General features: G+C 43.0%; 1 protein-coding gene across 2 annotated transcripts in view; it reads right to left on the reverse strand.

Moving 5' to 3' along the window:
* LOC126294989 (uncharacterized) overlaps positions 1-12,822 on the reverse strand; it is a 158,848-nt gene extending 146,026 nt beyond the window's left edge. The window contains exon 1 of one of the 2 annotated variants that reach the window (XM_049987234.1): positions 12,628-12,732. In XM_049987234.1, coding sequence (XP_049843191.1) covers positions 12,628-12,715 — 88 coding nt within the window. In that variant the 5' untranslated portion in view covers positions 12,716-12,732. Of the gene's footprint in view, positions 1-12,627 lie in introns of both variants that reach the window. The other variant, XM_049987233.1, reaches the window with a different exon arrangement.
* Positions 12,823-18,828: the final 6,006 nt, after the last annotated feature.

Raw genomic sequence — 18,828 nt, forward strand, 5'->3', positions numbered from 1 at the left:
AGCAAGAGATGAGTACACTAAGCAGATTCAGAAGGATGTAGGTTGCAGTAGGTACTGGGAGATGAAGAAGGTTGCACAGAACAGAGTAGTATGGAGAGTTGCATCAAACCAGTCTCTGGACTGAAGACCACAGTGTGGCCGAGCGATTCTAGGCGCTGCAGTCTGGAACCGCGTAACCGCTACGGTCGCTGGTTCGAATCCTGCCTCGGGCACGGATGTGTGTAATGCCCTTAGGTTGGTTAGGTTTAAGTAGTTCTAAGTTCTAGGGGACTGATGACCACAGATGTTAAGTCTCATAGTGCTCAGAGCCATTTGAACCATTTTGAAGACCACAACAACAACAAACGAACGGCTTGCGTCTTGGCACTCTGGCATTGTACCCATCACTGTTCAGACATCTGAGCACTGTTCTAACACTAACTTCGGTACCAAAACCTTCTGCCAGTTCTGGAGCTGTTTCAGAGGACATAGACGCGGGTCGTTTTTCACCATTCGAAGTACCTTCCTCTTGTCTGTTGTTCGCGAGTTCCTGAGGACGCCCCTGTCGTGGCCGGCTGACGAGAGTTTTTTCTTCTTTCCATTTCTGTACGATACTGAGTATAGTTTTTTGGCTTCGGTTGACGACGTTGCCTGTTTCTGCATATACACTCCTGGAAATTGAAATAAGAACACCGTGAATTCATTGTCCCAGGAAGGGGAAACTTTATTGACACATTCCTGGGGTCAGATACATCACATGATCACACTTACAGAACCACAGGCACATAGACACAGGCAACAGAGCATGCACAATGTCACCACTAGTACAGTGTATATCCACCTTTCGCAGCAATGCAGGCTGCTATTCTCCCATGGAGACGATCGTAGAGATGCTGGATGTAGTCCTGTGGAACGGCCTGCCATGCCATTTCCACCTGGCGCCTCAGTTGGACCAGCGTTCGTGCTGGACGTGCAGACCGCGTGAGACGACGCTTCATCCAGTCCCAAACATGCTCAATGGGGGACACATCCGGAGATCTTGCTGGCCAGGGTAGTTGACTTACACCTTCTAGAGCACGTTGGGTGGCACGGGATACATGCGGACGTGCATTGTCCTGTTGGAACAGCAAGTTCCCTTGCCGGTCTAGGAATGATAGAACGATGGGTTCGATGACGGTTTGGATGTACCGTGCACTATTCAGTGTCCCCTCGACGATCACCAGAGGTGTACGGCCAGTGTAGGAGATCGCTCCCCACACCATGATGCCGGGTGTTGGCCCTGTGTGCCTCGGTCGTATGCAGTCCTGATTGTGGCGCTCACCTGCACGGCGCCAAACACGCATACGACCATCATTGGCACCAAGGCAGAAGCGACTCTCATCGCTGAAGACGACACGTCTCCATTCGGCCCTCCATTCACGCCTGTCGCGACACCACTGGAGGCGGGCTGCACGATCTTGGGGCATGAGCGGAAGACGGCCTAACGGTGTGCGGAACCGTAGCCCAGCTTCATGGAGACGGTTGCGAATGGTCCTCGCCGATGCCCCAGGAGCAACAGTGTCCCTAATTTGCTGGGAAGTGGCGGTGCGGTCCCCTACGGCACTATGTAGGATCCTACGGTCTTGGCGTGCATCCGTGCGTCGCTGCGGTCCGGTCCCTGGTCGACGGGCACGTGCACCTTCCGCCGACCACTGGCGACAACATCGATGTTCTGTGGAGACCTCACGCCCCACGTGTTGAGCAATTCGGCGGTACGTCCACCCGGCCTCCAGCATGCCCACTATACGCCCTCGCTCAAAGTCCGTCAACTGCACATACGGTTCACGTCCACGCTGTCGCGGCATGCTACCAGTGTTAAAGACTGCGATGGAGCTCCGTATGCCACGGCAAACTGGCTGACACTGACGGCGGCGGTGCACAAATGCTGCGCAGCTAGCGCCATTCGACGGCCAACACCGCGGTTCCTGGTGGGTCCGCGGTGCCGTGCGTGTGATCATTGCTTGTACAGCCCTCTCGCAGTGTCCGGAGCAAGTATGGCGGGTCTGACACACTGGTGTCAATGTGTTCTTTTTTCCATTTCCAGGAGTGTAGTTTTCCCTCACCGTGCAGCCACACATTGAGCCTTCGCTCTTCCGCTGTCGCTTCGCTACCTTCATGGGGCATGGCGCTACGTTGGTCTTGTTGGACGAGACCTGTGCTTTCCTGTAGTACGTTGCGTACACCGACTGCCGAGTTGTGCCTTCAGACTGCGGTTAACTTGTCAAGCGGGGCGGTGTTTGAATACACGCCTGTGATGGCAGCACAGAACTAACCGTTCCAGGCAGAGGGTACGGTGACATTCGCATAGTCGACGTCTTCCGAAATATTCCCTGCATTATGGCGCATATGCAGATACACATTCCGTGTTTGCATCAGTCACAACTGACCGTGAGGTACGACGGTTTGTTGAGTATTTGCCACGCTGCATCGGTGCTTCATCGCCTTCAACAGGTCGAACGACACGATTCTGCCCAAACGGTCGCAAAGTTACAGTTCATCAGTGTGTCGCGTTTCTCTCATACACGGAGGCCACAAAAGTCAGTGCACACCTCATAATATCGCTCAAAAATGGTTCAAATGGCTCTGAGCACTATGGGACTTACTATCTGAGGTCATCAGTCCCCTAGACTTAGAACTACTTAAACCTAACTAACCTAAGGACATCACACACATCGGTGCCCGAGGCAGGATTCGAAGCAGCGACCATAGCAGCCGCGCGGTTCCGGACTGAAGCGTCTAGAACCGCTCGGTCACAACGGCCGGCCCTAATATCGTGTCGGAGTAAGCGAAAAAACTTGCCCCCCCCCCTTCTAACAGCCGTGTACAGCAAGTCTGTAGAGGAACGCAAGGTTCGAAATGATTGCAAAAGAGCACATGTAGTCCCAGTTTTCAAGAAGGGTCGTCGAGCAGATGCGCAAAACTATTTGCCTATGTCTATGACATCGATCTGTTGTAGAATTTTTGTTTTTTTTAGTCGCGTGTCATGTCATTACTGGAAACCCAGAATCTACTCTGTAGGAACGAACATGGATTCCGGAAACAGCGATTGTGTGAGACCCAACTCGCTTTATTTCTTCATGAGACCCAGAAAATATTAGATACAGGCTCCCAGGTAGATGCCATTTTTCTTGACTTCCGGAAGGCGGGCGTTCGATACAGTTCCGCACTGTCGCCTGATAAAGTAAGAGCCTACGGAATATCTGACCAGCTGTGTGGCAGCATTGAAGAGTTTTTAGCAAACAGAACACAGCATGTTGTTATCAATGAAGAGACGTCTACAGACGTTAAAGTAACCTCTGGCGTGCCACAGGGGAGTGATGGGGCCATTGCTTTTCACAATACATATAAATATATAATAAATAATGTATTGCGAATACATAGAAAGAAGGATCCTTTATTGTGTGACTATATGATCGCGGAACAAACACTGGTAGCAGTTACTTCTGTAAAATATCTGGGAGTGTGCGTGCGGAACGATTTGAAGTGCAATGATCATATAAAATTAATTGTCGGTAAGGTAGGTACCAGGTTGAGATTCATTGGGAGAGTCCATAGAAAATGTAGTCCACCAACAAAGGAGGTGGCTTACAAAACACTCGTTCGACCTATACTGGAGTATTGTTCATCAGTGTGGGATCCGTACCAGGTCGGGTTGACGGAGGCCATAGAGAAGATCCAAAGAAGACCGGCTCGTTTCGTCACAGAGTTATTTCGTAAGCGTGGTAGCGTTACGGAGACGTTTAGCAAACTCGAGTGGCAGACTCTGCAAGAGACGCTCTGCATCGCAGTGTAGCCTGCTGTCCAGGTTTCGAGAGGGTGCGTTTCTGAATAAGGTATCGAATATATTGCTTCGCCCTACTTACACCTCCCGAGGAGATCACGAACGTAAAATTAGAGAGATTAGAGCGCGCACGGAGGTTTTCCGGCAGTCGTTCTTCCCGGGAACCATACGCGACTGGAACAGGAAAGGGAGGTAATGACAGTAGCACGTTAAGTGCCCTCCGCCACACACCGTTGGGTAGCTTGTTGTTGTTGTTCTGGTCTTCAGTCCTGAAACTGGTTTGATGCAGCACCCTATGCTGTGCAAGCTTCTTCATTGCCCAGTACCTACTGCAACCTACATCCTTCTGAATGTGCTTAGTGTATTCATCTCTTGGTCTCCCTCTACGATTTTTAGCCTCCACGCTGCCCTCCAATACTAAATTTGTGATCACTTGATGCCTCAGAATGTGCCCTACGAACCGGTCCCTTCTTATCGTCAAATTGTGCCACAAACCTCTTTTCTCCCCAATTCTATTCAATACCTCCTCATTAGTTATGTGATCTACCCATCTAATCTTTAGCATTCTTCTCTAGCACCACATTTCGAAAGCTTCTATTCTCTTCTTTTCCAAACTATTTATCGTGCATGTTTCACTTTCATACATGGCTACACTCCATACAAATACTTTCAGAAATGACTTCGTGACACTTAAATCTATACTCGACGTTAAGAAATTTCTCTTCTTCAGAAGCGCTTACCTTGCCATTGCTAGTCTACATTTTATATCCTCTCTACTTCGATCATCATCAGTTATTTTGCTCCCCAAATAACAAAACTCCTTTACTACTTTAAGTGTCTAATTTCCTAATCTAATTCCCTGAGCATCGCCCGAATTAATTCGACTACATTCCATTGTCCTCGTTATGCTTTTGTTGATTTTCATCTTATATCCTCCTTTCAAGACACTGTCCAGTCCGTTCAACTGCTCTTCCAGGTACTTTGCTGTCTCTGACAGAATTACAATGTCATCAGCGAACTTCAAAGTTTTTATTTCTTCTCCATGAATTTTAATACCTACTGCGAATTTTTCTTTTGTTTCCTTTACTGCTTGCTCAATATACAGATTGAATAACATCGGGGAGAGGCTACAACCCTGTCACACTCCCTTCCCAACCACTGCTTCCCTTGGGTAGCTTGCGGAGTATTAATGTAGATGTAGATGTAGAACAATGGAATTTTTATGGACGACAATGCACAATGTAACTCGGCCATAATTGTTCGTCATTGATTTCAAGAACTTTCTAGACAATTCGAGCGAATTATCTGAGACACTTTAGCAATTGTGGACGGGTGTAAGAGGCAGCAGCCATATTTCTGCGGGGTACTTCCAACGACTTGTTGAGTCCATGCCACGACGAGTTGCTGCTCTACACAGAAGAAAATGAGGTCCGTCACGGTGTTTGAGATAACCCACGACTTTTGTAACCTCAGTGTAGCTTCGTGTGAACAGTGTGACATACAGGAAAACAGTCATTGCTGAAGCCACAGTACTGCCCGTTTCGGTAGACCTACAGCTCACTAGATTTGCAGACAATAATAGGTGAGAATTCTGTTGTGAATAAAAAGCCGTGACCAGATTCCAGCGGGGGCTGACTGCCCCCGGTACCCCCTCCTTGCGGACGCTTATGCCTGCGGAGAATTGATGTTGACCTACAGAGAGCGCAGTCACCATTTGCCTCCAGTTTACGAGTTGCATTTGGTCAGCTTTAGGACAGCAGTTGTAGTCCGTCGTGCGAGGCCGCTCCTCCACGCTGTAGCGTGCTCAGTGTGCGTGATGACCTTTCTCTTCTCCCCGCTGGGAGAGTCCGTGCTGAGTCCTTGAGAGACGGCGTGACTCAGCGGGAAGAGAGAAAGCGACTCTCTCTCTCTCTCTCTCTCTCTCTCTCTCTCTCTCTGTCGCGGGACCGTGTGAAGCGCCGGAAACTTACAGCCGTGCGCGCAGAGTGTAACCGCTGTTAACGTCCGCCAGGGTAGCTGAGTGCTACCCGGCAAGGTAGCTCAGCGTGTTCGGTCAGAGGGGTAGCTGCCATCTCTAATAGAAACCTGACTAATTGGATCAACGATGAAATTCAACAAGCGGCGTGGGACGTCCGCCCCTAACAACTACAATGAACTATAACATACAAAAGTGGCCATTAAAATTGCTACACCAAGAAAAAAAGCAGATGATAAACTGATATTCATTGGACAAATATGTTATACTACAACAGACACGTGCTTACATTTTCACGCAATTTGGGTACATAACACCCAGTCCCTGAGCATATGTACACTATTGGCCATTAAAATTTGCTACACCACGAATATGACGTGCTACAGACGCTAAATTTAACCGACAGGAAAAAGATGCTGTGATATGCAAATGATTAGCTTTTCAGACCATTCACACAAGGTTGGCGCCGGTGGCGACACCTACAACGTCCTGACATGAGGAAAGTTTCCAACCGATTTCTCATACAGCAGTTGACCGGCGTTGCCTGGTGAAACGTTGTTGTGATGCCTCGTGTAAGGCATTGTGCGACTGGATTCGTGATTTCCTGTCAGGAAGGTCGCAGTTCGTAGTAATAGACGGCAAATCATCGAGTAAAACTGAAGTGATATCAGGTGTTCCCTAGGGAAGCGTCCTGGGACCTCTGCTGTTCCTGATCTATATACATCACCTGGGTGACAACTGACCAGTTCTCTTAGATTGTTCGCAGGTAATTTACCGTCTAGTAAGGTCATCCGAAGACCAGTATCAGTTGCAAAGCGATTTAGAAAAGATTGCTGTATGGTGTGTCAGGTGGCAGTTGACGCTAAATAACGAAAAGTGTGAGATGATCCACATGAGTTTCAAAAGAAATCCGTTGGAATTCGATTACTCGATAAATAGTACAATTCTCAAGGCTGTCAATTCAACTAAGTACCTGGGTGTTAAAATTACGAACAACTTCAGTTGGAAGGACCACATAGATAATATTGTCGGGAAGGCGAGCCAAATGTTGCGTTTCATTGGCAGGACACTTAGAAGATGCATTAAGTCCACTAAAGAGACAGCTTACACTACACTCGTTCGTCCTCTGTTAGAATACTGCTGCACGGTGTGGGATCCTTACCAGGTGGGATTGACGGAGGACATCGAAAGGGTGCAAAAAAGGGCAGCTCGTTTTGTATTATCACGTTATAGCGGAGAGTGTGGCAGATATGATACACGAGTTGGGATGGAAGTCATTAAAGCATAGACGTTTTTCGTCGCGGCGAGACCTTTTTACGAAATTTCAGTCACCAACTTTCTCTTCCGAATGCGAAAATATTTTGTTGAGCCCATGAATGATCATGAAAATAAAATAAGAGAAATCAGAGCTCGAACAGAAAGGTTTAGGTGTTCGTTTTTCCCGCTCGCTGTTCGGGAGTGGAATAGTAGAGAGATAGTATGATTGTGGTTCGATGAACCCTCTGCCATGCACTTAAATGTGAATTGCAGGGTAGTCATGTAGATGTAGATGTAGATGTAGGAGGAGAAATGCGTACCATCACGTTTCCGACTTTCATAAAGGTCGGATTGTATAGCCTATCGCGATTGCGGTTTATCGCATCGCGACATTGTTGCTCGCGTTGGTCGAGATCCAATGACTGTTAGCAGAATATGGAATCGGTGGGTTCAAGAGGGTAATACAGAACGCCGTGCTGGATCCCAACGGCCTCGTATCACTAGCGGTCGAGATGACAGACATGTTATCCACACGGCTGTAACGGATCGTGCAGCCACGTCTCGATCCCTGAATCAACAGATGGGGACGTTTGCAAGACAACAACCATCTGCACGAACCGTTCGACGACGTTTGCAGCAGCACGGACTATCAGCTTGGAGACCGTTGATGCGGTTACCCTTAACGCTGCATCACAGGCAGGAGCGCCTGCGATGGTGTACTCTACGACGAACCTGGGTGCACGAATGGCAAAACGTCATTTTTTCGGATGAATCCAGGTTCTGTTTACAGCATCACGATGGTCGCATCCGTGTTCGGCGACATCACGGTGAATTTACATTGGAAACGAGTATTCCTCATCGCCAAACTGGCATATCAACCGGCTTGAAGGTATGGGGTGCCATTGGTTACACGTCTCGGTCATCTCTTGTTCGCATTGACGGCACATTGAACACTGGACGTTACATTACAGATGTGTTACGACCTGTGGCTCTACTGTCATTCGATCCCTGCAAAACCCTACATTTCAGCAGGATAATGCACGACCGCATGCTGCAGGTCTTGTACGGGCCTTTCTGGATACAGAAAATGTTCGACTGCTGCCCTGGCCAGCACATTCTCCAGATCTCTCACCAATTGAAAACGTCTGGTCAATGGTGGCCGAGCAACTGTCGTCACAATACACCAGTCACTACTCTCGATGAACTGTGGTATCGTGTTGAAGCTGCACGGCCAGCTGTACCTGTACACGCCATCCGAGCTCTGTTCGACTCAATGCCCAGGCGTATCGAGACCGTTGTTACGGCCCGAGGTGGTTGTTCTGGATACTGATTACTCAGGATCTATCCTCACAAACTGAGTGAAAATGTAATCACATGTCAGTTCTAGTATAATATATTTGTCCAATGAATACCCGTTTATCATCTGCATTTCTTCTTGGTGTAGCAATTTTAATGGCCAGTAGTGCATGAGCCTATGATTGTGTGTTTCACTGCAGTTCAATGTAAATCATTATGCGTAGAAAAGAATTACTGGTAGCAAATACTAGTGCAAAACATCATAAAAATTGTCAGTATGTTATCATATGTTGAACAGGCATTATGAATTTTAAGTAACTCATTCGATGTTACAGTGGGAGAACGCATTTATGATCCACTGAATGAGCTAACAATTAGCCATCTTTAGTGAATAATTCGAATGAATACCCTGATAACGTCGAAAACTATCGATATCTCGACAGGTAACCCTCCTTTCCATTTTAAGCATTTTCCAATTCGTGCCATAAAAATGACACTGGCTTACTTGTCGACATACTGGAGTTTCTGATGAATTTACACAAACGCATTCTCGCACGTAATACAACTGGCTGGTAAAAGCTTAACTTCTCCTTGGACAATGTGTTGAATATTACAGTCTGAATACTTCACAGGCTACATATCCCTAATCAATAAAATGTAGTAAGTTCTCGTATACAGTGTATGCAATTGATATGTTGACAGAAACGTTTATAAAATATGAATCTTTAAAATCAAGAAAAAATGTTACTTTACTTTGTTTCAAAGTCTACGTCGTAATACCATCCGCTATCTGAGTCCAAGTCCGAAACATCTGATTGTAAATTAAGGATGATAGTTCTAGGCTTTTATCCATCTTCACCTCACTATAAAAGCCTTATTTTTGAATCTTTTTAGTGTGACACAACACAGCTGTCCATTGCTTCATGCACAAGATTTTCAGTGTCTTTTATCTTGAATGTTCCCTCCCCCCCTCCCCCGCCCCTACATAGCTGGTAACCTTTCCGCAAATTAATTCTATCGGATTATAGTGACAGTAATATGCGGGTAAACGCTAAACTGTGAGACCACATTCACGTGCAAGAAAGTCAAATTTGTACATTCTGTCGCGTGACTGTTATAAAGCAGATCTGCAGGAGTTCAGCACGAGTTATTGCAATTCGGTCGCTCTAAGAATGAAACTGTATTATCGCAAAATGCGGCAACAGCGGTCCAGTTTGTAATTCGCGGCTAGCCGCTCGGAAAGAGAGTGAATCTTAGGCCGGTATTACACTGTCAAATTTCTTTGTCCAATATCTTTGTCAAAGATATTTGATGGTGTAATAGGGAACTTTGTCAAATGTCGTCCAATATTTGATCAAATCTAGGGCCTCGCTATAGATTTGATCAAAGAAATCGCTTGTCTTCTGTTCACTGCAATGTGACATGTTACCACATGGCGCGCTAGCATCGCTGCAGCGTTCTGTCGTCTGTAGTGTTTTTATAAACATTGCCGATAAATACAACTGGTGTGTGCCGACAGTTACAAAATTAATAGAGATGTATGAAGCTGATGAGGCGCTTTACAACGTGAGGCACGCTGAATACAAAAATAGATTACGAAGATTGAAGACCTGGCCTAACCTAACCCAACCCTCTCCTGTAGGAAGGAATCGGAGTGTTACAGTGAGCCTGTCTTCTGAAGATGTAGCGGTTCTTAAGTGAATATTGTGCTTTGTGATATGAATATACACTTCACTGAGCACATACAGAACTGTATGCTCATCCATTCTTAAGTAATTGATGTACGACTTGACGTCTTCCACTGTAAACTCACGTAACGAGTTTTGTTGAATGATTTTATCGTGTCGTCGTAAAACCCACGGCTTCGCCCAGATTAGATTAGTTTTTCGTTCTATAGATCCGTGCTGAGGAGATACTCGTGGATGTGGAACATGTCAATGTTTTTTAAGCTGAAATAACAATACTAATAGTATGAATAAATACATCATTTGTTTCTATTAAAAATTTCGTCAATGGAGTAGAAGGATTTGGCCACTAGTAAGTCTTTCAGGCTCCTTTTAAACTGATCTTTATTTGTAACTAATTTTTTTTATGTTTGCTGGCATATCATTGAAAATGGGTGTTCCTGAGTAGTGGACCACTTTTTGAACTAAAGTAAGTGCTTTTTATGTCCTTGTGCAGATCATTTTTGTTCCTGGTATTGTATGTTTGAACTGAGTTGTTTGTTGGAAAAAAGAGATATATTATTTAGGACAAATTTCACTAAGGAGTAAATATACTGAGAGGCAAAGTTAGTATACCCAGTTCTTTGAAGAGGTTTCTGCAGGACGTCCGTGTATTTACTCCACAAATAACACGTATTACACGCTTTTGGACTCTGAAAACTTTTGTTTGACTTGAAGAGTTACCCCAAAATATTATACCATATGAAAGTAGGCAAAGTATACAAGCTTTTTCATTTTCATGTTGCCTATGCCTGCAACACTGGAATTGCAAATACAGATTTGTTAAGGCGTTTCTGCAGTTCTGTGGTGTGCTCCTCCCAACTGAATTTATTATCAAGTTGTAATCCCAGGAATTTAAGTCTGTCAACCTCGTATGTACGGTTCCTCCGCCCCCCCCCCCCCCCACACACTTCTTTTCCGCATGTGCACAAAATGCAATTGCGGTGCATGCAACTGCTGCGGTTAATAACAAGTCGTTGTCAGCCATCTTGAACTTTGACGAAAAATTTGATGACAGTGTAATACCCCTTCTAGCGCTACGTCAAAGGTCTTTGTCAAATATATTTGGCGGAGTATTTGATCACATCTTTGATCAAATCTTTGAGAAAGAAATTTGATAGTGTAATACCGGCCTCACTGGCTACTAGCAGTTAATGGTGGGGGATGCGCGTAACAGCTGAAAATAGGCTCCCTTTCCAACATGACGCGAGCTGCAGCACTGAAGACCACAACAGCAGCAACAAAGTACACAAGCGGCAAGACGCAGTCAATACCTTCTCTGCGCAGTGCCGATGGTACTGTTACCGACAACTGTGCCGCTAAAGCGGAGTTATTGAACGCAGTTATCCGAAATTCCTTCACCAGGGAAGACGAATGGAATATACCTAAATTTGAAACACGAACAGCTGTTAGCATGAGTTTCTTAGTAGATACCTTAGGGGTTGCGAAGCAACTCAAATCACTTGATACGGGCAAGTCTTCAGGTCCAGATTCCATACCGATTTGGTTCCTTTCAGATTACGCTGATACAATAGCTCCCTACTTAGCAAGCATATACAACCGCTCGCTCACCGATAGATCTGTACCTACAGATTGGAAAATTGTGCAGGTCGCACCAGTGTTTAAGAAGGGTAGTAGGAGTAATCCATTTAACTACAGACCTATATCATTGACGTCGGTTTGCAGTAGGGTTTTGGACCATATACAGTATTCAAACATTATGAATCACCTCGAAGGGAACGATCTATTGATACGTAATCAGCACGGTTTCAGAAAACATCGTTCTTGTGCAACGCAGCTAGCTCTTTATTCGCACGAAGTAATGGCCGCTATCGACAGGGGATCTCAAGTTGATTCCGTATTTCTAGATTTCCGGAAAGCTTTTGACACCGTTCCTCACAAACGACTTCTAATCGAGCTGCAGGCCTATGGGGTATCGTCTCAGTTGTGCGATTGGATTCGTGATTTCCTGTCAGGAAGGTCGCAACAAGTCCACTAAAGAGACAGCTTACACTACACTCGTTCGTCCTCTGTTAGAATTTCGATGCGCGGTGTGGGATCCTTACCAGGTGGGATTGACGGAGGACATCGAAAGGGTGCAAAAAAGGGAAGCTCGTTTTGTATTATCACGTAATAGGGGAGAGAGTGTGGCAGATATGATACGCGAGTTGGGATGGAAGTCATTAAAGCAAAGATGTTTTTCGTCGCGGCGAGATCTATTTACGAAATTTCAGTCACCAACTTTCTCTCCCGAATGCGAAAATATTTTGTTGAGCCCAACCTACATAGGTAGGAATGATCACGAAAATAAAATAAGAGAAATCAGAGCTCGAACAGAAAGGTTTAGGTGTTCGTTCTTCCCGCGCGCTGTTCAGGAGTGGAATGGTAGGGAGATAGTATGATTGTGGTTTGATGAACACTCTGCCAAGCACTTAAATGTGAATTGCAGTGTAATCATGTGGGTGTAGAACACGAAAGAGGTTCACGAACTGGCGATCATGAACTCTCTCGGGATCGCAGTTGGAGGTCGCCGCCAGCTGGGCAGATTTTCGCTGTGCGCCTTTAATCCGACTCACCGTCTTTCTCCTCGGCGAGCAACGGCAGCGGCAGCGAAAGCAGCAACAGTATCAGGGGCGCGTGCCCCAACCGTCTCGGCGAGCGCATCTCAGCGGACTGAGCGCTTGTGACTGGCGCCGCGAGGCAGAGCGGCCAGAGATATACAAACACCTCAGCAGACAGGTGAGCATCGCATCGCGCACGCCGCTGTCTTGGATAGTGGCGGGGCAGACGTGAGCAGAGAATCCTCGCGCTTTCAAGGCCGCAACACTGCCTGCAGTCGCTCGTGAAAACAATCGCTTTCAGGTTTTTTTATTTAATAGAATTAGGACGAAATATCATTCGTTCCGTATATTTTCACACAACTGGCCTCGTCAACACAGAAAGTACAGTAATAATATCAGCTTTATGAGTAAATAATGGTACGTTCCAGTAAGGGAACTTACAGTGTCAGTTGCTAATTCACTTATTAACATCAATACACAGTTACTGCAATAATTCTTTACACACATACACATACACACGTCTGTGTGTGTGTGTGTAAACAAGAAGAATCAAGAGAGGATTCCATAAAGATATTATAAACTCTATAGAAGGTAATTATCATAAAACCAACTCCAGGAACTACTATAAAATCTTTGGGAAACATCTACAACAATATGAGGCCGCTACACTAATACTGAGAGATGAAGATGGAAGAATGACACACAGTAACAAGGAAAATGCAGAAATCATGGCAAAAGCATTTAACAAACTTCTGAACTGCGAGGAACCCAAAGAACCCTTACAAATCAACATAAAGACCCCAATAAAAACCAAACCTAACAAACTAGACCCTCCAACTTTCCAAGAAGTAGGAAACATTCTTAAAGAACAAAAAAATTGTAAGACATGTGGAGAAGATCAGGTTTTTGTTGAAATGTGGAAATATGCAAGTGACACAGTCAAGACCTCCTTACACATAGCTCTAACAAAAATTTGGGTAACAGAACGATTCCCTGAACATTGGTCCATAACTATCATCCACCCACTACACAAAAAGGGAGATAAGAGCAACCCAGACAACTACAGAGGAACCTCTCTCCTAGATTGCACATACAAAATTCTATTCAAGATCCTATATGAAAGAATCAAGGAGCAATTAGAATAGGAGTTAGGGGAATATCATGGAGAAGCTGTGCAGAACAGATAATTAGTTTAAAATTGATTATGGCATACTACAAGAAACGGAACAAACCTCTGGAAATAACATTTGTAGATTTTAAGAAGGCACAGACCTTAGTTTAAAATTGATTATGGCATACTACAAGAAACGGAACAAACCTCTGGAAATAACATTTGTAGATTTTAAGAAGGCACAGACCTTAGTTTAAAATTGATTATGGCATACTACAAGAAACGGAACAAACCTCTGGAAATAACATTTGTAGATTTTAAGAAGGCACAGACCTTCAGTATTAAAAATGTTAAGAAATCTAGGACTCCATCCAAACTAATTAAAATAATACCACTCACCCTAACCAACACCAAACCAAAAGTGAAGTTTATAGGAGAAATTTCGGAACCATTCCTCATAAAAACAGGCTTAAGACAAGGTGACTGCCTATCACCATTACTGTTCAACTGTGCACTGGAATACACAATGAGACAATGGTACAAGGACAATCCAAAGATGATAAGAATTGTAAGTGCAAAAGATGATATTAACTTAAACCGCTTGGGATTCGCTGATGATCTTGCTCTCCTAGCCAACACCGTTCAAGAAGCCAGGCAACAAGTGAAATCACTACAAGAAAAAGCAGAGAAAATAGGTCTTAGAATATCATTTGAAAAAAACGGAGATTATGCAAACAAAATTACAATAGGAGAACAGGAAATCAAAATTGTTGATAAATTTAAATATTTAGGCGAAATAATAAAAAAAATGGCTCTGAGCACTATGGGACTCAACTGCTTAGGTCATCAGTCCCCTAGAACTTAGAACTAATTAAACCTAACTAACCTAAGGACATCACACACATCCATGCCCGAGGCAGGATTCGAACCTGCGACCGTAGCAGTCGCACGGTTCCGGACTGCGCGCCTAGAACCGCGAGACCACCGCGGCCGGCGCGAAATAATAACATACAGTCTAAATGAGAAGCCATTATGGAAGAATAGAATAAAAAAAACAGAACTACGCAAATTACATTACCAAAACTACATACAACAAAAAAAGCCTATCTATAGATGAAAAATTAAAACACTATAAAACAGTTACACAACCAGAAGTAACGTATGCAGCAGAAACTATCTTCAAAACAACTAATACAGCAGAAATTGACAGAATACTAAAAATAGAAAGAAGAATAATTAGGACATGTATAAATAAACAGTATAAATTAAATGGACATTGGAGAATAGCATCAAATGAAACAGTATGTAAGAAAATAGAAGCAATCATCAGCACGATCAGGAAGAAATGCATCTCATTCTTTGGACATCTGATGAGAACTCCAGAAAACAGAATTAGTAAAAAAAAAATACAAAATTTGTGGAATAGCAAGACCGACATTAAATGGATCACAGAAATTAAGGAAGATATAAAAGAACTCCAAATTACAGTAGATGACCTAAAAAGCAAGACAGAGAAACCAGAATACTGAAAGACCTGCAAACCAGACTACAAATGAAAATCAATAAAAGGAGTACAGGAAGAGTGGTCTCAGATGAAGAAAGAAAAAAAATATCTGAAAGAATGAAGAAATATTGGGCAGACAGAAGAGAAAAACACCTTTCATATAAGAATAGACTCTAATAATTATATTACCTAAATATCATATTAAGTTATTGTTGAGCCAAATTGTATCCCTGTGTAACAACTTGTTTAAAACTTTGTATTTCTGACTAGAGTGGCCCAATGAAGGCCATAAAATAAATAAATAAACATACAAGGTGATTCCATGATGATGTTACAAACTTTGAAGGGTGACGAAGAAAGATAAATGTATCAATTAGATTAGATTAGATTAGATTAATACTTGTTCCATAGATCATGAATACGACACTTCGTAATGATGTGGAATGTGTCAGGTTAATAAAAGATGTCTGTACAAGAAATTACATTACACAAAATATTGCATGACACTAATGATTAAGTTTTTTTTATTTTTTTTATTATTTTTTTTACTTAGTTTATATCTAAAAATTCAGCCAATGAGTAGAAGGAGTTGTCATCTAGAAATTCTTTTAATTTATTTTTAAATGTTAGTTGGCTATCTGTCAGGCTTTTGATGCTGTTTGGTAGGTGCCCAAAGACTTTTGTGGCAGCATAATTTACCCCTTTCTGTGCCAAAGTCAGATTTAACCCTGCATAGTGAAGATCATCCTTTCTCCTGGTGTTATAGGTATGCACACTGCTATTACATTTGAATTGGGTTGGATTATTATCAACAAATTTCATAAGGGAATATACATACTGTGAGGTTACTGTGAGGATCCCTAGATCCTTAAATAGATGTCTGCAGGATGACCGTGGGTGGGCTCCAGCAATTATTCTGATTACACGTTTTTGTGCAATGAATACTTTTCTACTCAACGATGAATTACCCCAGAATATGATGCCATACGAAAGCAGTGAATGAAAGTAGGCATAGTAAGCTAATTTACTGAGATTCTTATCACCAAAATTTGCAATAACCCTAATAGCATACGTAGCTGAACTCAGACGTTTCAGCAGACCATCAATGTGTTGCTTCCAGTTTAACCTCTCATCAATGGACACACCTAAAAATTTTGAAAATTCTACCTTAGCTACAGACTTCTGTTCAAATTCTATATTTATTACTGGAGTTGTGCCATTTACTGTACGGAACTGTATATACTGTGTTTTATCAAAATTTAAAGAGAGTCCGTTTGCTGAGAACCACTTAATAATTTTGTGAAAGACATCATTTACAATTACATCACTTAGTTCTTGGTTTTTGGATGTTATTACTATGCTTGTATCATCAGCAAAAAGAACTAACTTTGCATCTTCATCAATCTGGAATGGTAAGTCATTAATGTATATCAAGAACAGTAAAGGACCTAAGACCGAACCCTGTGGGACCCCGTGCTTGATAGCACCCCAGTTTGAGGAATCAGCTGTTGTTTTAACATTACACGAACCACTTATTTCAACTTTCTGCATTCTTCCAGTTAAGTATGAATTAAACCATTTGTGCACTGCCCCACTCAAACCATAATGATTTAGCTTATCTAAAAGAATTCCATGATTTACACAATCAAAGGCCTTTGAGAGATCACAAAAAATACCAATGGGTGATGTCCGGTTATTCAGAGCATTTAATATTTGATCAGTGAAAGCATATATAGCATTTTCTGTTGAAAAGCCTTTCTGAAAATCAAACTGACATTTTGTTAGTACTTTATTTTTACAAATATGGGAGGCTACTCTTGAATACATTACTTTCTCAAAAATTTTTGATAGAGCTGTCAGAAGAGAGATTGGGCGCTAGTTGTTGACATCCGACGTATCCCCCTTTTTATGCAATGGTTTTACAATGGCATATTTCAGTCTATCAGGGAAAACACCCTGCTCCAAAGAGCTATTACATATGTGGCTGAGAATCCTACTTATCTGTGGGGAACAAGCTTTAAGTACTTTGCTGGAAATGCCATCAATTCTGTAAGAGCTTTTACTTTTCAGTGAGTTTATTATTTTACTGATTTCAGAGGGAGAGGTTGGTGGAATTACAGTTGTTTCAAACTGCGCAGGTATGGCCTCTTCTATTACTAGCCTTGCCTCTTCTAGTGAAGATCTAGATCCTATTTTCTCCACAACATTTAAAAAATGATTATTCAAAATATTTTCAATTTCTGATTGTTTGTTAGTGCACTTGTCATTCAGTTTTATTGCACTAAAGTCTTCCTGTGCTCTTGGTTGCCCTGTTTCCCTTTCAATAATATTCCAAATTGCTTTAATTTTATTATCAGAGTTACTGATCTCAGACATGATACACATGCTTCTGGACTTTTTTAATAACTTTTCTTAGTACCGCACAATAGTTTTTATAATATTGAACAATTTCGGGGTCAGTACTCCCTCTTGCTGTTAGATACAGTTCTCTTTTACGGTTGCAAGATATTCTTATTCCTTTAGTTAGCCAAGGTTTTTTATATGTTTTCTTGGAATTATGTTTAACTATTTTCTTGGGAAAACAATTTTCAAATACCCTTAAAAATGTATTGTGAAATAAGTTATATTTCAAGTTTGCATCGGGTTCCTTATACACTTCATCCCAGTCTAGCTGCTGTAGGCTTTCCCTAAAGTTTGCAATATTTTTATTGTTAATTGAACGCACTGCTTTGAAAGTCTGATTTATTATACTGCATGGAGCTATGTCATGTACTGTAACAAGCTGTGCACTATGATCTGAAAGACCATTCTCAACAGGATAAGCATTTATGTCCTTAAACTTATCTTGGTCTATAAAAAAGTTATCTGTCAATGTACTGCTGTTCTTTGTTATCCGAGTAGGAAAATCAATGACGGAGCTCAAATTGAAAGAACTGAGTAATACTAAAAGGTCATTCTTCCTATTACACTCTTTCAGGGAATCAACATTGAAATCCCCACAAATGATAATTTGCTTCCCCCTGTCTGACAGATAGCACAACAAAGCATCCAAGTTTTCTAGAAATAGCTGGAAATTCCCTGAGGGGGACCTATACACTGTTACAATTATGAAAGTGCCATCATTTAGTTTAAGTTCAGTGGCACATGCTTCCATATGTTGCTCTACACAAAATTTTTTAGTTTCTAAATTTTTTGCACTGTGGAAGCTTTTGACATATATGGCAACTCCTCCTCTCAATTTGTGTTAAGCGCCCCAGTATCGAAAACGAAAGGGTCGAAAGTTTCAAGCGAAGACCGTTCTGATACCTCTCACAGTGGAATACATGTACCGGTACTGGCGGTCGCTGTGGCCGAGCAGTTGTAGGCGCTTCAGTCCGGAACCACGCTGCTGCTACGGTCGCAGGTTCGAATCCTGCCTCGGGCATGGATATGTGCGATGTCCTTGGGTTAGTTAGGTTTAAGTAGTTCTAACAAGAGGAAGGCCTCAGACACGGACAATCGATTCGCTCAGATTTGGCAGGTCGCTTGTGTACAACCTAAAACGAAGGACTCTTAAGATATTTTGGGTCAACACCCCCGCAATTTTGAGAAAATCACCCCT

The sequence above is a fragment of the Schistocerca gregaria genome, chromosome 11 (genome assembly GCF_023897955.1).
Source record: "Schistocerca gregaria isolate iqSchGreg1 chromosome 11, iqSchGreg1.2, whole genome shotgun sequence".
NCBI lineage: Eukaryota > Metazoa > Arthropoda > Insecta > Orthoptera > Acrididae > Schistocerca > Schistocerca gregaria.